The 24,796-nt window shown below is 48.4% G+C and overlaps 1 protein-coding gene across 1 annotated transcript in view; it reads left to right on the top strand.

The window, feature by feature from the left end:
• The window catches only part of stpg4 (sperm-tail PG-rich repeat containing 4), a 111,403-nt gene extending 90,120 nt beyond the window's left edge, over positions 1-21,283 (top strand). The window contains exons 6-7 of the mRNA XM_038819472.1: positions 13,506-13,613; positions 21,136-21,283. Coding sequence (XP_038675400.1) covers positions 13,506-13,613; positions 21,136-21,219 — 192 coding nt within the window. The 3' untranslated portion in view covers positions 21,220-21,283. The remainder of the gene's footprint in view (positions 1-13,505; positions 13,614-21,135) is intronic.
• The last annotated feature ends 3,513 nt before the right edge of the window (positions 21,284-24,796 follow it).

Raw genomic sequence — 24,796 nt, 5'->3', positions numbered from 1 at the left:
GCCTCAGGAAACCCAGGGAAACAATGACGGGATGAGGGCTTCCTTCCAGACTCTGCAGACGCTGTTAGAGGAGTCGAACCGCGTCCAAGAGCAGGGAGTGGTGCCGCTCATGGCAGAGACCCAGGCCGACACCGCACGGGTGGCACCCGCGGTGGAGGCAATGGGTCAGGTTATGCAAGACGTTGGGGTTAATGTGCACGCGTCATCCTCGGCCCTGGACAGGGTTGCCCTCTCACAGGCAGCAATGTGCCAGAGCCAAACCGACATTGCCGGCGCCCTGCGGGCCATGGCCGAGTCTCAGCAGGTCATTAGCCAGTCGCAGCACGCCATGGCACAGTCCCAGCAGTCGATAGCACAGTCCCAGCAGTCGCTGGCACAGTCCCAGCTGTCAGTCGCGGAGACCATCAACCGCCTGACACATGTGCTGGATGGCGTCGTGCACACACAGGTTGAGATCGCACAATCCCTGGCGGGAATGTCTAACTCCCTGGACTCCGTCTCTGCAAACCTTCGGATCCTGGTGGATACCGTTGCAGGCCTCCAGGACTGGCAGCGCCAGGTGTCGGTGGTGCGACGGGGAACCTCCCCGCTCGCACCTCTGTCCCAAAGTGAGGCCCGGGGGCCACCGGGCTCCCCGAGGGAGGAGGAGGTTTCGGGACCCGTCCCATTAACTCCATCACGGGACGTCCCGGAATTCTCGGCCTCCCCCCGTCCCATCCCTGGTGCATCGGGTGGGCAGCAGGCAGAGCAGGGTGGCACAATGTCACCCGAGACGCCCGCAGAGCAGCCTGGCCCATCAAGGCCGGGTCGCCCCAGGAAACGCTTGGCCAAGGAGAAACGAGTCGAGGGGGGCGATTCGCAGCAATCCTCCTCCACTCCTGCTGTATCATCTGGGGATTCACTTAGACGTAGTGGTAGGGCCCGTAAGGCAACTAAGATAGACACTGAGTAAGTTGGCACGGGTGAAGGGCACAGTTTAGTTGTAGGGGCTAGGGCACCTGTAAATAATTGTTAATATTAAACGCACTGTTCCACCTTACTTGTAATACCGTGTGATTGTTCCACAGCCACAGGAATCGTGATGGTGACCGAGTGTCGCTGGGGGTGACGGGTGGTGAAACCTCGGTGCCGGGTGTGCAGTCCCTGCCCCTACCCCCCTCCCACAGCTAGCCCACGCGGGCACATGATGGAGTGTCAGTGACGAACTCAGCGGCCACCAAGGTGGATGGTTCAGCTAATGCCATGGGTCAGACTCTCTCTAACGATTCTGAGCTCACAGCTCTTCGCAGAGCGGGCTGTCATCATTCCACATGGCACTGATCACACCCGCTGACACAGCCATCAATGTTGTGCCATTCCGTCTGTACCCAGTGATAAGCGTCATGTCGAAGTGGAGCAGTGTACACTGAGGGGGGGGGGGGGGTTGTGGTGGTGGCAGTTGTGTGGTGACCCTCTGCATGACTAGCGATTCAGGTGGTGGTTTGGTGTTCATCGGGGACGTCACATGCGATGCGTGAACCGTGCTGCCACCATGGCGTCGCGTGCCCGCCGTCCTTGCCGGGTCCGTCGTGCCGCCTCCTGGACATCACCAGCACCTGGGTCGTGTCTGCGTGCTGCGCCCGCCACTCCGCCAGCGTCCTCCTCCTCCTCCTCCTCCTCCTCCTCCTCCTCCTCCTCCTCCTCCTCCTCTGTGCTGGCACCACTGCCACTAGCTTCTCCCTCCGCCTCCTGCAACAGGTCATCTCCCCTCTGCATCGCGATGTTGTGCAGCGCACAGCAGACCACTACAATGCGAGCGACCCTGTCGGCCTGGTACTGCAGGGCCCCTCCGGAGCGGTCCAGGCACCTGAATCTCATCTTCAGGAGGCCAAGGCAGCGCTCCACCACACCCCTGGTTGCTGCATGGGCCTCGTTGTATCGTGTTTCCACATTGGTCTGAGGCCTCCGTATAGGCGTCATCAGCCAAGACCTCAGCGGATAACCCCTGTCACCTAGCAACCAGCCCCTCAGCCGGGGGGGACGTCCCTCAAACATCGCAGGGATGAACGACTGCGCTAGTATGTAGGAGTCATGCACACTCCCTGGGAACCTTGCACAGACGTTCATGAACCTCATGTGGGGGTCGCATACCACCTGGACATTAATGGAGTATGTCCCCCTCCTGTTTGTGAACACGTCCCTGTCCCCTGCAGGCGGCCGCATGGGGACGTGAACACAGTCGATTGACCCCTGAACCCTCGGTATCCCGGCCACACTGGCAAATCCACGGGCTCGTGAGTCTTGACTTGCTCGGTCCTCGGGAAAGGTGATGTAGCGATCGGCGATGGCATAGAGGGCGTCGGTCACATCCCGGATGCACCTGTGCACCGATGACTGGGAGATCCCAGAGACGTCCCCGCTCGGAGACTGGAAGGAGCCGGTCGCATAGAAGTTCAGAGCGACCGTCACCTTGATGGCTACCGGGATCGCGTGTCCTCCCCCCGTTCCACGTGGGGCGAGGTGCGACAGGAGTTCGCAGATATGTATCACCGTCTGCCTACTCAGCCGGAGTCTCCTCCTGCAGGTGATGTCCGGCATTGTTAGGAAAGAGACCCGGACACGGTACACCCTCGGCTTTGGTCGTCGCCTCTGACGCCTTGGCTGCACCCTCACTCTCTCCTCTTCCTCCTCCTCCCCCTCCTCCTCCTCCCCCCCATGCTGCTCGACGACTGGCAACTCCTCGGCCCTTCCCTCTGCTGCTGCAGCTGGCCCTGCAGCCACTGCGGGTTGTGGGTGTGGATGCTGCTGCATCTCCAAATCCAGGAGAGCGGCCCCAACCACTGCGCAGAACATAGCCGTTCTGTTCCCATGCATCGTGCTAACCTACAGAAGGGTGGTAGGAGGCAGAGAAACGGGACATGTTAGACGGGCGTTAGTCGACACCTCGGCAGCCGCCAGCCATGGGATACCAGTGTGTCCCGGTGGCCTGGTCGCGCTGCTGACACGCGGTCAGCCTAACCCCTGGTCACTTTCTGCATCCAACGGCCAGTAAACTATGGCCTCCTCACGGGTGCGTCAGTGGCCTGTGGCCATAAGCCACAGGGCAACCAGCGGCCGTGTCCTCGTGACCGGCACACCATGGCATGGTGGCAGACATTTTGTTACGGGCTTGGACGGCTCACTCTCTACCTAACCCCCCCCCCCTCCGTCGCCCCCCACTGCCTCCCCCGTCTCCCCCACTGCCTCCCCCGTCTCCCCCCACTGCCCCCTCCGTCTCCCCCACTGCCCCCTCCGTCTCCCCCACTGCCTCCCCCATTGCCCCCACTGCCTCCCCCGTCTCCCCCCCACTGCCCCCTCCATCTCCCCCACTGCCCCCTCCGTCTCCCCCACTGCCCCCTCCGTCTCCCCCACTGCCCCCTCCGTCTCCCCCACTGCCTCCCCTGTCGCCCCCACTGCCCCCTCCGTCTCCCCCACTGCCTCCCCCGTCGCCCCCACTGCCCCCCCCCGTCTCCCCCCCACTGCCCCCGTTCCGGACCCCCTCCCGTTCCCAGGGATGCCTTCCCCGTTGTGGCCAGACTCGAGCGGTGCGCTGAACGGTGCGCTGAGCGGTGCGCAGAGTGGTGCCCTGACCTCCTCCAAGCAGTCGTCAGCCAGGCCGACTGGTTGACGAATTTAAAAAGCAGGTGTGTTTCACGACGTCCAAACAGGGCGCCATGACGTCGGGACTTCGGCCCATCCGGGCCGGTGAATAGCAGGGGGGCTCTCAGTGGCGATTCTGGTCGTGTCAGGGACGGGAAGGAGGCGTCTGTCGGGAAACGCGACTCTGACAATTTGCGGGGTTCGGAGAATAGCGGGAGGGCGTCGGAACAGCGTCGCCGTAAAAATTTCCGACGCCCGCTATTCTCCGAACCGTCGTGAGTCCGGAGAATCGCGCCCACTGTCTTTGTGATGTGAACTAATCAGTCCCATGACCTATCAATCTCATGATTTAGGGCGGTATGGTAGCTTCATAGCGCCAGGGACCCAGGTTTGATTCCTGGCTTGAGTCACTGACTATGCGGAGTCTCCATGTTCTCACCCGTATCTGCGTTGGTTTCCTCCGGGTGCTCTGGTTTCCTCCCACAAGTCCCAAAAGACGTGCTTTTTAGGTGAATTCTGAATTCTCCCTCAGTGTACCGAACAGGCACTGGAGTGTGCCAAGTAGGGAATTTTCACAGTAATTTCAGTACAGCGTTATTAATGTAAGCCTACTTGTGACACTAATAAAGATTATTATTATCAGTTGGCTTAAACAAAGATATTCTTCAGCCAGTAAAAATCCAATTGGTGAAAGCAGCTTCCACCACCAAAATGGTTGGCTTGAGCCAGGAGGTGAAGGAGAAGACGATAAATAAAAGTTGTTGAAGATACTTCCAGGATTACAGAAATGTGGGAATAGATTGATTGATAAGGTAGCGATAATGATTTTAAAAATCTTTCAAAAATGCTGAGAGAATATGGAAAAGAGAAGAGAATGAAGGAAATGTAATGGAATTAGATATAGATCTTGGGGCTAAAGGGATGAAGGGATATGATGGGGAAGGCGGGAACAGGGTATTGAACTTGATGATCAGCCGTGATCATAATGAATGGCGGAGCAGGCTCGAAGGGCCGAATGGCTTCCTCCTGCTTTTATTTTGTATGTTTCTACGAAAGGCAGAAGGTGTTTAAATTCTATTGGACTTGGAAGAACACAGTCATGCTGAGGTTATGACCAGATGTGTTACACCTACTGGTGTCCTAAGTGTTTGACTCCAATAGAAGTCCCAGACCACCACATTAATATTGACAGGTTTGAGTAATCATTCAGGGGAGGGGGCAGAAAAATGCAGGGCTTCTACACCTTGCAGGTTCCCAGTAAAAAAAACCACAGAGATTAAATTCGCCCTTTGTAAGAGAGATGGATTTACAACGTCCAGAACCTTTTTCTTGCCCTGTTCCAGACCAATAAGCCAATTTCGAGGGCCTCACCTTAGCCATGCAAGTATACTACAAAACTGCATTGTGCCACCAGACAGTCTGTCGGCAGCTCATGTGACGAAACAAGTTGAATTCCAGCAGATGACTCCATCCCAATGGTCCCATTGCTTTTTAGTAGATGAAGCAGTTAGAAAGTGGACACAATTACGACCTATCTCCACCCTGAGATAATTGTACCATTTTATCTTCAGGACAGGGTTATCTTAAGGTTAAGGGGGGGTTGTTGGGTTACGGGTATAGGGTGGATAAGTGGGTTTGAGTAGGGTGATCATGGCTCGGCACAACATTGAGGGCCGAAGGGCCTGTTCTGTGCTGTACTGTTCTATGTTCTATGTTCTATGACAGTGATTTGGGTGTGGCAGTAAATATACTGAACAAATTGTGGCCAGAAACTGCCTGCTGTGCACCCAATACGGCAGGGAGGAAGAGCAATATTTCGGAAGTTAGAAGCAGGAACATCAGGAGCATTTTAAATGCAGAATAATTTATTCAAATTATGATTCTGTGGGTGGGCTTTTCAAGTCCAACTCGCTGCGGGACCAGAAACTCCCACCCGAAGTCAATGGACCTTTTGTTGGTACGTCAAATGCTCCGTTCCCGCGATGGGTGAGGCTGGTAACTTTACGCCTGTGTCTATTAAATTGTGCATTACAGTAGTTCCACTTCTAGCCTATGCGGTTCACCCTTGGTGCTCTCAGTGTGACTGTGGATTGGTAATAAATACTGCTTGTATTGTCAAATCTCAAGAGCAAAGTTTTTGAAATGTTGAAAATTTCACTGAGGGTTAGAATCATAGCACAGAGAAAGTTTACGGCACAGAAAGAGGTCACTTGGCCCATCATGCCTGTGCCGGCCCAAAACTTAGCCACCCAGCCTAATCCCACTTTACATCTTTTGGATATTGCCCTGCAGGTTACGGTGCTTGAGGTGCCTATCCAGGCATCTTTTATGTGAGTTGAGGGTTACTGCTTCCACTACCCTTTCAGATAGTGAGTTTCAGACCCTCACAGCCTTCTGAGTGAAAATGTTTCCCTCATCTCCCCTGTACTAATCACTTCAAATCTATGCCCCAGAGTCACTGACCTAAGGTAAATAGGCCCTGCCCATCCACTCTGTCCAGATCCCTCACAGTGTTGTACATCTCAATTCAATCTCCCGTTAGCCTCCTCTGTTCTAAGGAGACTATCCCCAGCCAAACCAATCTTTTCCCATAGCTGTATATTTTTCCAGCCCTAGCAAATATCTGTGTAAATCTCCTCTGCACCCTCCGACGTGCAATTGGGATGGGGTCCTCCCCATCAGTTGCTGGAAGCAATTTCAGCAAAAGATCCATAGAATCTTAATTGCTTGGTTTACCTTGGGTTCCTGTTGGTCTTCCAGCGAAGCTATAGATGAATTGTAATTGTGGAGTTCCAGTATTCCTCTTCTGTCTTTGCCAGCAGTTTGCCTCCAATTCTAAATGCAGACTGTGGAAGTTCAAGGCTTGTAATCTTTTACTGCATTATTTAAACTATGAATGTTTGAAGTGTTAATCAAGGGAGTCCTCAAGATATAGAGGCAAATGAATTAAGATCAGAGGTAAAGAATGCTTTGAAATTGATGAGTACAGGAAAAGCTCCAGGCATTGATAAAGTAACAACAGAAAATCGAAAATCCCTTGAATTAGAAGTGATTACAGACAGTTGTGATTAAATATGTAGCAAAGGATACATTCCAAGTGACTTGAGACATTAGTTACTCGTTAAGTTACCTAAGAAACCTAAAGCGATGGAGTGCATTCAATTTAGATCTATAAGCTTAATGAGTCATTTAATTAAATTAATTAAATTGATCTTGAAAATCATAATACAAAGAAATAATAATGCATTTGAAGCAGAAATTGGTGGAATAAAGTTTGGATTTAGTTCTGGAATACGAATCAGAGAATTTTAAAAATAGATTTAGAATACCCAATTATTTTTTTCCAATTAAGGAGCAATTTAGCTTGGCCAATCCACCTAACCTGCACATCTTTGGGTTGTGAGGGTAAGGCCCACACAGACACGGGCAGAATGTGCAAACTCCACATGCACAGTGACTTGGGGTGGGTTCGAACCCAGGTTTTCGGTGCCGTGAGGAAGCAGCGCTAACCACTGCACTACCGTGCTGTCCCTATGAATAAGAGAGTTAATATTTAACCTAAGAACAACCTAAAAAAAAATCTATAAGTAAACACGAACATTCACATCTGCTTCCTAGCCAATGAAAAGCCATTCATTGTGTTTATCACCAAAATCGAATAAATGTGTTTTTGAAATGTGAAATTGACAGTAAAGATGTGACATTTATCCAGAGCCTATATTGGGCCCTAATAATGAGCATCAGGCTAGAAGATGGACAATCAGATAGGTTTTAAGTGAAAAGAGGAATACAACAAAGCTGTTGTAGCCATCTGGGATGGCCACTTACAACAAGAAACATGGATGTTCGCAAAGCCTAACGGGAAATCTGGACAATGTAAGATTCAGGCAGGCACAGAGACTGAATGTATATTCGTGAACAGAAAATCCAGACAGTATCGAAACCCCCAGCCGATTAGCATTTAATGGCCCAGCTCTGCAAGACAAAGGACTGATACTCAGGTAACCGATACAAGTCCAGACATTTTGGCAGCACTCCCTGTACTCAGGAAGCATCAACAACAGGGTCAATGACCGCTTAGGACACGCCCATCCATCAAGGCACCAGCCCCTTTATCGGCTCAGAGCGAAGACTGTGATCGAGAACTGCCCAATCAATCGGGTCCAAACCTCAGGACCGCCCAAAAGAGCATGAAAAGAGAGACACTGCAATGTGTTCGATCTCTTTTGGACCTGGCGCTCCGGAAAGTCCATCTCCAATCGCAGCACCATGACCAGAAGCAAGTTCAAGTTCAACGCTCACTACCAGACGGATAAGCCCAGTTGAACAGTAGTTACTTCGCCAGACCCAGTAGATCCAGATTCGAACACAGTCCACTGTTCCTCTGACCTAAGACCGGTGCCTGAAGTTAAGTACAGTTTGTCATAGTTGTTAGGTGTAGTTTAACTAGTAGTGTTTATGTTGCATGTGTAAGTTAATCTTGTGTGTAAATAAAGTACCATTGATCTTGAACTCACTAACTGGTTGTTTGGTTCTTTGATCGATGCCCAGTTGAACCTTGTGGAGATATCATTTGATACCTGGCGACTCTAAGAGCATATCATATCACTATCTAGATAAAAGAAGGGCAACCTCATTGACGGCCATATTTATAGCAAGCAAAAAAAGGCAACACTGTGTACCGTGGCCAAAATTATTCAATCTCTACACAGAACAAATGTTTAGAGAATTAGATGTATTTCTCGGGCTAAAAATGAGAGGTAAGAAAATAACAAGCTTGCAGAATGCTGACAACACAGTGCTACTTACAGGTTCCATAGAGCTCCTACAAAATATCATAGATCAAGTAAAATCTATAAATTTACAATACGATTGAGTATGAACACCAAAAAGACAAAAATAATGGTCATCAGATGGAAAACCTTAGAAAGAACAAGAGTGAAGATTGAAGTGGATGGTTTCAGAAACATATTCATTCGCTTTTGGTGATAAACACGATGAATGGTTTTCATTGGCTAAGAAAAATAGATAAGTTTGTTTATTTAGGACAAATAATATCAGATGACGGTAGCTGTGATTCTGAAACTAAGGAGAGAGATAATTTTGAGAAGAAGAAGGACGTGTTAACAACAAGAAAACTCAAGCTTGTACCATGGAAAACAAACATTCTATCTATTTTCCTTTCTGCGTCAGAAACCTGGACAATAAATAGGGTTGTGGAGGCCTATGAAAAATGGACACTGCTTAAAATTCCATGTACATGCCATAAGATCAATGAAGAGGTAGATGAAATTGCAAGAACAAAAATAACTCTTCAAAAGTGGCATTCAGAAAAGAAAATGTTAGTATTCCAGCTATTTAATCAGAGCAGAAAAGCGACAGAGATCTCTGCTGGAGGGCAAAGTGGAGGACAGCAGAAAGAGGGGTCAGCCTCGGTGTAAGGGTAGTTGGATGATGGACTGTTTCAGATGGGCTACAGTGGATGTTCAAGACAGAAGAGCGTGACATATCTGGATGGCAGACATCCTGCAGGAGTAATTACAGGAGCGGATGTGTTAATTTTTCAGCAATATTCCTTCAAGGAAATTTACTCCTGGCACTTAAGCAGATGAATTATCCATTGATTTGCGGTGTAGCTAGACAAGAACTAAACGTCCTTGGGAATTAGTTCAGTCACAAAACGGTGACTGTTCTAGGACTCAAGTTCTTCATTTTAAGTCTTGGGTGCGATTCGGCAACTGCGCTGCGCATGGCGCAGATCCAGGCGCAGCGGTTGGATTGCGCGAGAGCCGCAAATCGGGATCTGCGCTGGGCAAATCACGGGTCACCCGACTCGCTCCATCCAGCGCGATCTGGGTCATACCCTCGCCATTAGGCTCATTTAAATACCGGACCACCATATGCACCCGGCGCCCGGGAGTCAACAGCCACGCCTGTAAGATCTCAACTGGTAGCCGTTTAGCACTGGTTTCCACAAACGTGGACCAGGCGTGACAGCATCTCGGGGCGGGGTGGGGGGGGGGGGTTTTCGCAGGCCATTAGAGACCCCGGGTGGTCAGAGACAGGGCACGGGTGGTACCCTAGCACTCACACTGGTACCTGGGCACCTTGGCATTGCCAGCCTGGCATCCTGACAATGCCACCTGGACGTCCTGACAGTACCACCCTAGCACTGTCAGGGTGTCCAGGGGTACTGCCAAGGTGCCAGGCTTGAATTGCCAGAGTGCCTGGGTGCCAGGTTTGCACTGCCAGGGTTATGGCCTGCGAGGGCCTATCCAATCGGAGTGGGAGGTTAAGGGAGGTGTCCAGGGGTCCAGAGAAGTTTGGGGGTTGAAGGGGTGGTCAATAAAGTTGGCAAGGGCCTGAAAGGGGGAGTCTATAGAGATCAGAGCTGCTGTTCAAAATACGCCCCGATTTGCAAGGGGCCAGTCCTGCTGGAGAGCTGGTCAACTAAAGTGTGGTCTCGGCGGGGAGAAACTCCCGGGGCCCAAAGATCTGGCTGGTGAATAAGGGGGTGAATCTCGGCGACGCTCCACCACATGTGCCCAAAAGTGGACTTTAACTTTTGTTCATTGAATCTCACCCCTTATTTAAAAAAAAGCAAGCAACTTTTCAATACTTCTCAAATACAGATGAAAATCGGTTGGGATTGGGGGGGGGGGGGGGGGGGGGGGGGGGGGGGGGGGGGGGTGGAGGTGGATATACATGTTATTTCTGGATGAAAAGTAAGGAGAAAATGTATACACTGCAAAATGAACTCAATAGAGAATTAGCCATTGTCCACCAAGTTCCATGGACACCTTTCTCCATTAGAGAGAGAGAGACAATGGGCCTGATCGATCGACCACGTTGCTCCCAAAAAGCAATCTCGTGAGACGTTGCGACATAAATCCCATCAATGTTGTGTAGTAACCAACCAGCCAATTTCCAAGCTCCCACAAACAACAATGTGATAATGAGAAAATGATGTTGGTTAAGGTAATGTATTGTCCAGGACAGTGGGGGAGGAAGGGGCGATGTCTAACCTTGCTCTGCAATGTACATTAAACTTGTGTAGAGCACTGGTTTGGCCTCAACTAAAGGATTGCATCCAGTTCTGGGCACCATACTTTAGAAAAGATGTGAGTTAGAGAGTGTGCAGAAAAGATTGGTCTCAGGGATGAGCAACTTCAGTTACGTAGCTAAATTGGAGAGGGTTGGGACTGTTTTCCTTGAGAAGGGAAGGTTGAACGGAAATTTGCTAGAGGTACTAAAAATCATGACGGATCTGAACAGAGTAGATAGGGACAAACTGCTCCCATTGGTGAAAGGGTTGAGAACAAGACGGCACAGCTTTAAGTTAATTGGCAAAACTAGCGATGGCAACATGAGGAAAAACCAGGCGGGGTCTCTGCCACCCACCACCGATAGCAGAGTTCCCGATGTGGCGGACAAAACAGCATTGGGCAAAAAACGGGATTGGCGCCCAATGCTCTGGGTCTCTCACTGGCGGTGGCATTGAGGTTCACGCCCATCGTCAGCTGGAGGAAGCAAATGGTTCAATTTGATCAATTTGCCTCCTATTAACAAGCAGGGCACATATTCTACAAGCCTTTGTGAACCTCCACTTCTCCGGGCCGGGATTCATGTGGACGAGAATTGGTGCAGGTATTTACCAGCGTAGACCTGACGCGGTGGATCTCGCGATGGGCCAATGGGGTAACTCTTTTAAGGGAGTTTGCCCAAAGACCCTCGGAGGGCCACCCTCCCCCTACAATGCAAATCCTACCCAACCCACCCCCACCAGATCCTCCCACCGCCCCGCTACCAGAGACCCACAAATACTAGGGACTCCCATCAGAGACCCCCCAATTGCAGAGGCACCACTAGAGACCTCCTGGTTACCTCCCCTGCTTGGGAGACCGCATAAGAAAGACTCCTGCCTGGAAGCTAGACAGCAGTCCAGACATAGGCAATGATAAAAAAAATCACTGCTTTAAAACTCACATGAACAATTCACCTGCTGGCTCAGACACAGAAAGCAGCACCTGTAGATTCCGAGAAAGAGAAAATCACGTCAGCTTGGTTTAAACCCTCTCAGATCTTTATTCTGAAAGCTTTTCATTTATATCCATGTGAAATTGATTTTACTAAGCTGTGATTGACAGCTTCCACACACCACACCCAGCTGTTTCGATTTTCAATTCATCTCCCTTCATGCTTGAGTACATTTCAAGTATTTAGCTGTGAAACTAACCGCAATGTTTATAAACAGCTCGCGGTGATTGACAGCTCTTAGATCACATCAAAGCTAGTTGTGTTATTACGTCCTCTTTTTCTCTGCAGAAAGCACTTAACTGTCTTTTGAAAAAATAAATTTTGAGTGCCAAATTATTTTTTTCCAACTAAGGGTCAATTTAGCATGGCCAATCTACCTACCCTGCACATCTTTAGATTGTGGGGGTGAAACCTATGCAAACATGGGGGGGAAACCTATGCAAACATGGGGGGGAATGTGCAAACTCCACATGGATAGTGACCCAGAGCCGGGATCGAACCTGAGACCTTGGCACCGTGAGGCAGCAGTGCTAACCACTGTGCCACTGTGCTGCCCTACTTAACTGCCTTTAATGACACGTGTGTATATGTTCAGTCTCTCACATTAATTTTGGATTTCTGATTGGGAGAGTAACAGTTGGCTAGTAGGTTAGCACATGGTATTAACGGTAGGGGTTCAATTCCAATTCCAGCTGAAATCGAATTGGGACTTGCCTCCTTCCTCTATTCCTGAGAGTGGAAGGCAATAGCAAAACACCACTGACAAAAAAGCTGCCAACAAAAAGGCATCACCAGGCGGCTTTGTAGATTGGCCAAAATTTACATTTCAAAAGAAAGGTCCGTATTTTCCGCAGGCAGGACAGGAAAATTTGGAGAACTGATGGCGGGACTGGAACGTCCTGCCCAAAATTTTGAAAACAGGTTTGCTGTATCTTTATGCATATAATGGTTATTTATCAAGTGTCGGAGTCTGGAGATGTGCAAGTATATTGACTAAATATTGACACTTCAATGCATCTTCTCTCAATGAAATCTTGATCAGTCTGAATTTCTGTTTTCTTGTTTATATACTGGTTCTTCGTGTTTCTTGAGCTCACTCTTTTAGATATATAATTCTAAGCATAAAATAAAGGCTTCTGTGAACAAAACAGGATAATTAACAATGGGTGATTATTTTCCTCTATCTGATCATAAGACCATAGGATTTAGGCCATATGGCCCATTAAGTCTGCTCTGCCATTCAATCATGGCTGACATGTTTCTTATCCACATTCTCCTGTCTTCTGCCCATAATGCCTGACCCCCTTATCATTCAATAACGTATCTATCTCTGTCTTAAAGACACACAGTGACTTGGCCTCCACAGCCTTCTGCGGCAATGATTCATCACTGCCTGGCTGAAGAATTCCTGCTCACCTCAGTTTTAAAGGATCGTCCCTTCAGTCTGAGGCTGTGCCCTCGGGTTCTAGTCTCTCTTACTAGTGGAAACATTTTCTCCATGTCCACTCCTCACATAGTTTGAATGTATCCATGAATGTGCTACCACCAATCTAATTTTTGGATTTCTGGAGCCAATTGTACTCACTGCTGTGTTAAGTTCCGCTGGTAACGTGGTAGCTTGAGTACCTGGTTAATATAGCAGTGGGCACAGGCTGCCAATAATTGGCATTCTAGGCGCATAGAAGAATGGTCACTCCAGTGTGACAATGTGTGACACGGATTCGCAACCGTGGGACTATATCCCAGCAGGGATCAACATCTTCATGAGACATGAAGAGAATATATTTATTTTGTAAGTATTTGTTGATGATTTGGCTGGTATAGCTCCTGAGTTTTCTTTACTCCCACAGAAAGAAGGACCAGCACCGGGGCAATACAATGTGAAGCATGAAACCTTGTCGCAGATGATGACATCCTCCTTCCAGTCAAAAGTGCCTCGGTTCTTAACTCATCCCAATGTGAGTATGAAGAGTTAGAAGGCCCAGCACTTGTATAAATAAAATATTGTTCTTTTTAGACATTTGAAAAGGTGAGCACTAATTCACCAACACAACTTCAGAAGCGGTAAGCTTTTTGGAGCATGATGCTTGCCCAAAGGGTATGTCATTTTTCAATAGGCCGAACTACGAGCCAGTGTCTGCCAAAAGTGTAAATGGCGATGTGGATGTGAAATCCAGTGAGTCATGAAAGGGGAGCTGCATTCTCCGTCCCGCCAGGCCACATTTCTGTCTCACCCCGCTGGCAGGATACTCCATTAAACCAGCTGGCCAATGGGGTTTCCCATTGTGGTACTGTGGGGCAGCCACACGCCGTCAGGAAACCCGCGGGCTGCTGGCAACACGGAGCATCAGTTGGTGGAGAATCCAGCCAGGGATTCTTGTCGGCGATTTCCCAAATTTCCCTCCTCCGCTCCAATAATACAATGAGCAGGTACCTCATTTAAATTCATTTTACGACATTTAAATATTATTGACGGGCTTCCCTGCCACATTATCCCCCTCACTGAATGTTCATACCTCACATTGGGGAGGTTCACAACAGCTTTCTAAGAATGGGATTCAGTCAAGGGGATCCTGCCAGGGCGCAAGCTATGTTTAGCCCCGGGCGGGCGGAGAGGGGTATGCAGTGCACTGTCCCTTGGCCCGACTAACCTAGTGATGCCAACCTGGCAGTGCCAACCTCTGGGAAGTCCCAGTGGGGGAGGGAAGTTTACCCTTGGGTGTAGTTGGGGGGGAGGGCCAATGCCTGTGAGGGGCTTGGGGGCGACATCTGTGAGGGGGTGGAGAGTCCCCACGAGACAGCTGCGGAGGGTTAAGGGAAGACAGCCCCTGATAGTTGTTTGGTTGTGGGGTGGGGTGGGGGAGAGAGCCCCCAATACTTGCGTGGTTATATGGGGAGGAGGGGGAAAGAGAGCCCCAACACCTCCATGAGTGAGCCCTGCGCCCTGCATGTGGGGAGATCCTCAAGCCCATGGGAGGGTGGTTGAAGTTTATTTTTAGCATAGATCGGGGCGCCCTTTAAAGATGGCACCCATCAGGCCACGCCCCGCTGGAGTGGTGGCATATGCCACGTCCCCAGATTTCTTTTGCTTTAAGTGCCAGAAAACCTGGTCTAAAAACCAGGCTGTGCATCCGGAGAGATAGATGCCGGTTTTCAGTCAGAGCTTGACACTCTGACAGATTATGATAAAATACCATCCAATGTGTAATCCCAAGAGCAATGATGCATTCACAAATTTCGCAATATGAAGGGAAGGGAAGAGCTATAATGGAGCAACAAATGCTTGCCCAGGCACTGGACTGAGCTGAAATTATATTTCATGGTCAGCTCTAGTTAAGTGTTCACCTGAGGAACTGGGTGCTGGCTAACGGTTTGGAAATGACGTGTTAGCAATTTTTCAAGGGCTGGTAGGAACAGCCAAAGGGATGTAGCCACTTAATGCGCTACTTTGTCAAAATTTGTACAGACTTTCTTAAGGCTGCTGATATTTTAAGATATCGCCTCCAATTGTATTGACATTATCATTGGTGGTGAACAATACATAACAAGTGAGTCTTCAGATTAAACTCCTCGAATAATGGAACTCTACAAAAACCTCGCCATTGGATGGCAAAGTGTCAATTTGAAACTGCCTCGTGCAAACTACAGAGTTCCAAGATGCCGTCTGAGAGACGAGTTCAACTGGAGAGGGGTAAGACTTGACTTCACACTCGCTCTCACTACTTCCAGACCGGAGGGGGGGGGCGGGGAATTCAGCTACTCTGAAAATCCCCTAGTCGCCACACTCCAGCATCTGTTCGGCTACACTGAGGGAGAATTCAGAATGTCCAATTCACGTAACAAGTATGTCTTTCGAGACTTGTGGATGGAAACTGGAGCACCCGGAGGAAACCCACGCAGATACGGGGAGAACGTGCAGACTCCGCACAGACAGTGACCCAAACCGGGAATCAAACCTGGGACCCTGGTGCTATGAAGCAACAGTGCTAACCACTGTGCTACCATGCCGCCCCTACTCCAACGCTGACAGCTGAAAATACAGTCCGAAACTAACATTTCCTGCATAGAGTGTGCTGGTTTGCAGCAATCATTTACTGTTGTTAGGTCTCAAACAGTATGTGAATTAACCAAGCTATTCATCCAACGGTTGACAAAATTAATAGCTTTGTGCTGTCAATTATTAAAGCCCTGGGTGATGAGGGAAATTCCTTAATTGGAAGTAGCAAAATCATTCATCATTGCCCATTTTAGAGTATTAAAGAAATACTGTGGTCCGAATGTAAATGAAATCTTTGTATGGTTCTAAAGCAGAGTTTCATCATCAAAGGTGTTTAACTGAAGACTAACCTTCTAAATAGTTCCAATCTGAGTCAGGTATCTGAGCACTCATACTATTCCCAAATTTTCAGTGAATTTTGGGCCCTTTGAAGGAAGCATTATTGATAGGAAAATGAACACTTTCTCATTTAGGTCACCAGTCTGTATTGGCCACTCCCACATAGGGTGGGGCATAGGTTAGAGATGGGTTAGAGCATGGTCCATCTCTCTGAATGGGAACTGAACTCAGGTTCTCACCCACATCATATATAGAACCCTTTCAGTCAATAGAGAAGGAGATTTTCATTCTGTCTGATCATGTTCCCAGGGCTAAATGGCCAGTGTTCTTACCTACTGTACCACCTGGTGCTTTTCACCGTCTGAGGGCTCATCAATGATAAGACATCCAAACATTTGAGAAGTGCTCAGCTGCTGCCTGTCTGGATCATTTTTACAGATTTCTGAGGCTTGACCCACATGTCCGGTTGACTCTCTGGTGCCATACATGTGTCTGATCTGACTTAACCTGCAATAAAAGTTTGATTTGCTTGCTCATTGTGATCAGACAATGGCCGGGGTCTCCTGAGCAGCGACAATGATACTCGGATTGCTGCCCCACTCGAGAATTCCCCCAACTCGACGCTGCTGCACATTTCTTCCAGGTTTTTCCAAGCCCAGCTTTCAGAGAAATGCACAGTTCAGCGTCTATCAGGGAATTTTGTTGAAGTGAGTAGCATCAGGAGGGAATCAGGACACACCCCATTTTGTACAGCACTGTCAGCCGTATGGGAAGTTTAAAGGTCAGGCTGAATGTTAGTAAATATGTGGGTGAATGAATGGCTGAGTAAGTGGGTTAATGAGTAGGTGGATAAGGTTCAAGACGTAGGTGAGGTGGGTAAGTGGGTGTGGGTAGATGGGTATGTGGATGGGTTGGTAAGTGGATACTGGATAAATTGATAGGTGGTGAGTGGGTAAATGGGTAGGCGGTAGATGGTGAGTGGATAAGTAGGTAAGTGTGGGAGGTGGTAGGTAGATAGGTAAAAATGTGAGGTGGGTAGGTGGGTAGGGGTAGGTGGATGAGGTATGTAAGTTGGTAGATTGATCGTGGAGGTAGTTGGCTGGGTCAGGGAGGTTAGCCGGGTCAGGTTGGGAATTAGTCAGGTGTTCGGCAGGGTAGTAGAGTCGACGGGATAGTCCCATAAGATCAGGGGGGTAGTTGAGTCTGGTCAAGAGGGGAAGATAGTCAGGTCAGGAGTATGTCAGGTGGCCGGCGAGATAGGAGAAATGGGATGCAGATGGGGTCAGGGAGGATGATGGAGGGATCAGCTGTGGGCTTACCCAGGTATTAGATTATGTTTTATTCTGTCTAACATTTCCTGGGTAACTACCCAAGTAAGTAAGTCGGTGCTTTCCAAAGTCTTCGACTCTAGTTCAGAGTCGGTGGGCACGATTTTCCCAAAAGGGAGCAAAGTTCCCGAGTAGCACGTTTAGCCGTGTGTTTCCTGGCACTTGCAGTGCTGAGAACACATGACTATTCAAAGCGACTTGTTTTGTGTAAGGGGTCTTAATGGGGAAGGTGCGACCAAGGCCACACATAGCCCCATTTTGTACAACGGGTAGCTCCGCTCGCTGGAACTCAAGAGATCGGAACACAATTTTTAAATGGCATCCCGATCTCCGAGGCCCACAAAAGAACCCCCAACCTCCCCCAGCCCGAACGCAACATGGGAGGGTCCCCTGGCCCCCCTCCCCGCACTCAGGCTGGGCAATCCCAGCCAGTTTCCACGTGCTCAAAAAATGTCAGCTTAGGACCATGACAGTGCCAACCTGGCACTGCCCTGCAAGCTGGCAGTGCCACCTGGGCAGAGCCAGGCTGACACCTAGGTGACACTGACAGGGTGCCAGACTGGCACTGACACGGTGCTCAAGTGGCACCAGCAGTGCCAGGGCACCACCCTGTCCAAAGGAGACCCTCATGAGAGCCTTCCCATCTTTAGCAATGGGCAGGGATAGGTATATACCGTAAGGCAAGAATTATAGCTGGGGAAAGGCAATTATGATGCTATTCGGCAAGATTTAGGATGTATAGGATGGGGAAGGAAACTGCAGGGGATGGGTACAATCGAAATGTGGAGCTTTTTCAAGGAACAGCTACTGCGTGTCCTTGATAAGTATGTACCTGTCAGGCAGGGAGGAAGTTGTCGAGCAAGGGAACCGTGGTTTACTAAGGAAGTTGAAGCACTTGTCAAGAGGAAGAAGAAGGCTTATGTTAGGATGAGACATGAAGGCTCAGTTAGGGCACTTGAGAGTTACAAGTTAGCCAGGAAGGACCTAAAGGGAGAGTTAAGAAGAGCGAGGAGAGGACACGAAAAGTCGTTGGCGGATCGGATCAAGGAAAACCCTAAGGCTTTCTATAGGTATATCAGGAACAAAAGAATGACTAGAGTAAGATTATGGCCAATCAAGGATAGTAGTGGAAAGTTGTGTGTGGAATCAGAGGAGATAGGGGAAGCGTTAAATGGATATTTTTCGTCAATGTTTACACTGGAGAAAGACAATGTTGTCGAGGAGAATACTCAGGTTCAGTCGACCAGGCTGGATGGAATTGAGGTTCACAAGGAGGAGGTGTTAGCAATTTTGGAAAATGTAAAAATAGATAAGTCCCCTGGGCCAGATGGGATTTATCCTAAGATTCTCTGGGAAGCCAGGGAGGAGATTGCAGAGCCTTTGTCCTTGATCTTTATGTCGTCTTTGTTGACAGGAATAGTGCCAGAAAACTGGAGGATAGCAAATGTTGTCCCCTTGTTCAAGAAGGGGAGTAGAGACAACCCTGGTAATTATAGACCTGTGAGCCTTACTTCGGTTGTGGGTAAAATGTTGGAAAAGGTTATAAGAGATAGGGTTTATAATCATCTTGAAAAGAACAAGTTGATTAGCGATAGTCATCACGGTTTTGTGAAGGGTAGGTCATGCCTCACAAACCCTATTGAGTTTTTTTAGAAGGTGACCAAACTGGTGGATGAGGGTAAAGCGGTTGATGTGGTGTATATGGATTTCAGTAAGGCGTTTGATAAGGTTCCCCACGGTAGGCTATTGCAGAAAATAAGGAAGTATGGGATTGAAGGTGATTTAGCGGTTTGGATCAGTAATTGGCTAGCTGAAAGAAGACAGAGGGTGGTGGTTGATGGCAAATGTTCATCCTGGAGTTCAGTTACTAGTGGTGTACCGCAAAGATCTGTTTTGGGGCAAACTGCTGTTTGTCATTTTTATAAATGACCTGGAAGAGGGAGTAGAAGGATGGGTTAGTAAATTTGCAGATGACACGAAGGTCGGTGGAGTTGTGGATAGTGCTGAAGGATGTTATAGGATACAGAGGGACATAGATAAGCTGCAGAGCTGGGCTGAGAGGTGGCAGATGGAGTTTAATGCGGAAAAGTGTGAGGTGGTTCACTTTGGAAGGAGTAACAGGAATGCAGAGTACTGGGCTAATGGCAAGATTCTTGGTAGTGTAGATGAACAGAGAGATCTCGGCATCCAGGTACATAAATCCCTGAAAGTTGCCACCCAGGTCAATAGGGCTGTTAAGAAGGCATATGGTGTGCTAGCCTTTATCAGTAGGGGGATTAAGTTTCGGAGCCACAAGGTCATGCTGCAGCTGTACATAACTCTGGTGCGGCCGCTCCTGGAGTACTGCGTGCAGTTCTGGTCACCACATTATAGGAAGGATGTGGAAGCTTTGGAAAGGGTTAAGAGGAGATTTACTAGGATGTTGCCTGGTATGGAGGGAAGGTCTTACGAGGAAAGGCTCAGGGACTTGAGGTTGTTTTCATTAGAGAGGAGAAGGCTGAGAGGTGACTTAATAGAGACATATAAGATAGTCAGAGGGTTAGATAGGGTGGACAATGGGAGTCTCTTTCCTCGGATGGTGATGACCAACACGAGGGGACATAGCTTTAAATTGAGGGGTGGTAGATATAGGACAGATTTCAGAGGCAGTTTCTTTACTCAGAGAGTAGTAGGGGTGTGGAACGCCCTGCCTGCAACAGTAGTAGACTCGCCAACTTTTAGGGCATTTAAGTGGTCACTGGATAGACATATGGATGAAAATGGAATAGTGTAGGTCAGATAGGCTTCAGATGGTTTCACAGGTCGGCGCAACATCGTGGGCCAAAGGGCCCGTACTGCGCTGTAATGTTCTATGTTCTATTCTATGTTCTATGTTCTATCTGGTCCCCACTTGTGGGGACCAGTACCAAATGGCGCTCGCCCGAAGTCCCCTGGGTGGAGCGATTGAATCCCAAAGTCTCAGATATCTTGGGAATCTATACAATAGTGTGAAACTTACTGCCTCGCTCTAATATGCAGATTTGCCAAAATCTGATTCCGCCCATTGTGGGCGAGATTCACCTTGTAACATCTCACGAGATTGCGTTGAATCTCCCTGCTTTCACCAGCAACGATGCGCTGCCCGAGCTGCTTTCCCGGCACAGCGTGGCCGGAAGATTGCACTCCGACACTTGTGAAGGATCCCAGGGAACAGGAAAATTGCTCATCGCAATTCTGGGAAATCCCCATGTAGAATTTCAACAGGCTCTTGACACTGGTACATCCAGTCTCTGACACTCTGGAGACTGTAAGATTTGGCTCAACTCCTCTGCCTCATAAACTGTTGGCTTCTTTCACGGATAAATACTTTGCCCTGTTACATGAACTATGACAGAATGAATTTGGTCCAATATACGATGAGCCCCTAAGCCCTGTACAGCAGAAGCTCATTAATTTGTTCTCTCAGTTGCCATCAGTGGCCCTATGATAAGGAGAGGAATATCATCTAAGAGTTCTGCTACGGCATGGATCAGCAGCCACTGATCTTTGTTGGAAGGTGCAATGTAATGATTAGATGAGCAAAGAATAAGGCTCGGCTGTGATATTTTCATGATTGATTTAACTGCCCAACATCTACTTTTAAGTAGTACTAGAGGACTTTCACTACCCATAAAATCATACCATTAGCCTTTCGGAGAGGAGGGGGGTAAAAATTTGACGAGCAACATTTAAGGATTAGATCTGTATTAAGGGCTTTTTTTTCAAATACATTATGAAATGATGGTGCAGAAAATATTTAATCTATCAGTGGTTAATCTATTCTTTATGTATTAACAGAAAACCCCAGGACCAGGAACCTATGACCCTATCAGACAGACCAGAGCTGCGACCGGTCTGTACTATTACCAATTAAACACGTAAATCACTTAATATCTCAACTCCCTTCAGATTTTGCTCAGCTTCAAATACATGTAATTTTTGTTGCCATGGTTTCCTGAGTGTGTCACTAACTGAGATTGCATGCTTAAATAAGAAAGCTTGATGCAAGCATCATGTACACGTGAACAAAATGGCTGCCAAGCTGAAGAAAATAGTTCCCGAGTTGAACAAAATGGTGGATGAAACAAACTCTTTTGCACAGTTACCTGAAGTGCCACAAGAGAAAGTAGGTAAAAATATTGGAGTACAACAACAAAGAAGTTGTGCTAAATCTTTAAAGTTGTGACTCAAGTGGTGGTAATTACATTCTCGTCTCAGCATTCAAGTACCAATCCAATGTCTCAATCACAGTGTAGAACTGAGGGAAGCATTATCAGAGGGACCAAATTTCAAATAAGATATGATTTAATAGAAATGTTCAAAATTATGATGGGTTTCGATAGTGAATGAGGAGAAACTTTACTTGCAAAGGAGTAGATTTAAGATTTGATAAAAGAACCAAGGATGTCTGAATAGTTTTTTTTTGTGCAGCAATTGTAATTTGGAATGCACTGCCTGAACGAAAGGTGATGGAAGCAGATTCACTTTCTCTATAAGAGAATTCCTGAAGGAAAAAACAGTTCGGACCAGTTCCCTGTTTTACTGTTTTTTTCTTCTGGGGGAACTATCGGGAAGGTAGGTAAGTGGAAATAATTGGATCACTCTTTCCATAAACCAGGGGGAGGAGGTGGTGGCATTGTCACTGGACTAGTAATCCAGTGACCCTGCTCAGGGGACATGGGTTCAAATCCCATCACGACAGATGGTCAATATTGAATACAATTCTGGAATGGATGACTGTTGTTGGTTCGCTAATGGCCTTTAGGGAAGGAAATCTATTGTCTGGCCGACTCCTATCAAGGATAATTAAGGGGAAGAAATTCTGGTCAAGCTCGTGACGCCCACATCCCATGCAAAATTGAAAAGAAATAGGGCTATATACTCCGGTCTCCCAGCTGTGTGTTTCTTGGCAGCCTGCCATTTTCTGGCGGCGGGAATCTCTCTTTCCACCTCCTGTCAATGGGATTTCCCATTGTAACCACCCCACCCCACCGGGAAATCCGCTGGCGGATGGGATGCGCTGTCAGCGAGAAACGAGAATCCCAATGACTGGTGAATTCCGGCCATAATGTGTGATTTTCCACTGAGATTGTGAATTGTTTGAATAGGCCAATCTGAAAAATGTCCCTGACATATCAGTGCGTGTAACCATTATACAAAGGGGGTTATGCATCTATGTCTTTGTAAAGTACCAGCACAAATGAATTATCTCCAGAATTATCTCCAGAAGGGGCAGCACGGTAGCATAGTGGTTGGCACAATTGCTTCACAGCTCCAGGGTCCCAGGTTCGATTCCCAGCTTGGGTCACAGTCTGTGCGGAGTCTGCACATCCTCCCCGTGTCTGCGTGGGTTTCCTCCGGGTGCTCCGGTTTCCATCCACAAGTCTCGAAAGACATACTTGTTAGGTGAATTGGCCATGCTAAATTGCCCTTAGTGTCCAAAATTACTCTTAGTGTTGGGTGGGGTTACTGGGTTACGGGTATAGGGTGGAGATGTGGGCCTGGTAGGGTGCTCTTTCCAAGAGCCGGTGCAGACTCGATGGGCCAAATGGCCTCCTTCTGTACTGTAAATTCTATGAATCTATGAAGTTAAGTATGGATGTTAATATCTTTGCTCCGATTTTTTAAGTGTTTATTCATGTGCTCTGCTGAATTGAATTAGCACTGAAAAAATATTCAAAGACAGACTTTGGCTTAAGATCTACATGCTCTCTTCTGTATTGTAACCAACTGTCAATCAAAAGCCTTATTTGTGATGCAGGGTTTGCGCAGAAGTGACTGGAGGTCAGGAGATCATTTGTATCCATTGTCACACTGGAGTATAGCATTTATTATTTTTCTGGTGTCTGCACCAACTTTGAGGAAGCTGGGGTTGTCATTTGGAAGGTGCTTTAATCTGCTCTTGTACAGAGGAGTGTGCAATCACTTTGCTAATCGCATCGGTTGCTATCTCACCCCTCAATTTTAACTCAGTTTGTGTACCGAGGGTAATTGGCTGGGGTGGGAGGGGTGGTGCCAAACCTCCATGGCACATTTCGATTGAGACTGTAGACAATTTAAACTTGCAGATCTCATTGTGATATGCTTGATGGACTGACCTGCCAATTGTGCTATAAATCACCACACAGTATGCTCAATTCTTTTTTTATAAATGTTTTTTATTCAGTTTTCATGTTTTATATTGAACAAATTACAAATTGTTAGAGAGAGAAAAAAAAACACGCAAAAATTAACATATATATTTACAGGTGAGCATCTTCGTAGTAATAACTGTGGCCTCCCCCTCTTCGCCGGCATACATATTTTACATTCCCCAACATGTTTATTGGCATTTATTTAGTTTGGTTTTGGGCCTTAGCTAGCCATCAAACCCCCGTAACGAGCCCATAGCCCCCCCCCTCCCCGCCGGCTACCTTGCCCCGACTATTCTTCCTCTTGTACGTTGGCCACAAACAGGTCCCGGAACAATTGCATGAATGGCTCCCACGTTCTGTGGAAGCCGTCGTCCGACCCTCGGATGGCGAATTTGATTTTCTCCATTTGGAGAGAATCCGAGAGGTCGGACAGCCAGTCTGCAGCTCTGGGCGGTGCTGTTGACCGCCAGCCAAACAGGATTCTACGGCAGGCGATCAGGGAGGCAAAGGCAAGGGCGTCCGCCCTCCTCCCCAGGAATAGATCTGGCTGGTCTGAAACCCCGAAGACCGCCACTATCGGGCATGGCTCCACCCTCACCCCCACCACTTTGGACATAGCCTCGAAGAAGGCTGTCCAGTACTCCACAAGTCTGGGGCAAGACCAGAACATGTGGGCGTGGTTGGCCGGGCCTCTTTGGCACCGCTCACATCTGTCCTCCACCTCCGGGAAGAACCTACTCATACGGTTTCTCGTTAAGTGGGCTCTATGTACCACTTTTAGTTGCGTCAGGCTGAGCCTTGCGCACGTGGAGGTGGAGTTGACCCTATGCAGTGCTTCGCTCCAGAGTCCCCACCCTATCTCCATCCCCAGGTCGTCCTCCCATTTCCTTCTTGTTGCGTCCAGTACGGTGTCGTCCCTATCTACCAGTCGGCCATACATGTCACTACAGTTCCCTTTCTCTAGGATACTTGCGTCCAGTAGGTCTTCCAGTAGTGTCTGTCGTGGCGGTTGTGGGTACGTCCTTGTCTCCTTTCGTAGGAAGTTTTTGAGCTGCAGGTACCGTAGCTCGTTCCCCCCAGCTAGCTGAAATTTCTCTGTCAGTTCGTCCAGTGTTGCGATCCTGTCGTCCGTGTATAGGTCCCTGACTGTCAGTGTCCCCCCGTCCTGTCTCCACCTTTTGAAGGTGGCGTCAGTCAGTGCTGGTTTGAACCTATGGTTGTTGCAGATGGGAGCCTTGTCCGACATTTTGTTCAGGCCAAATTGCTGCCGCAGTTGGTTCCAGGATTGGAGGGTGGCTGTCACCACTGGGCTGCTGGAGTGTTTT

This window comes from Scyliorhinus canicula, chromosome 1, assembly GCF_902713615.1.
Source record: "Scyliorhinus canicula chromosome 1, sScyCan1.1, whole genome shotgun sequence".
In the NCBI taxonomy this organism is placed as follows: domain Eukaryota; kingdom Metazoa; phylum Chordata; class Chondrichthyes; order Carcharhiniformes; family Scyliorhinidae; genus Scyliorhinus; species Scyliorhinus canicula.
The sequence above is the reverse complement of the archived record's forward strand: the minus strand, read 5'-3'. Positions and strand labels throughout refer to the sequence as shown.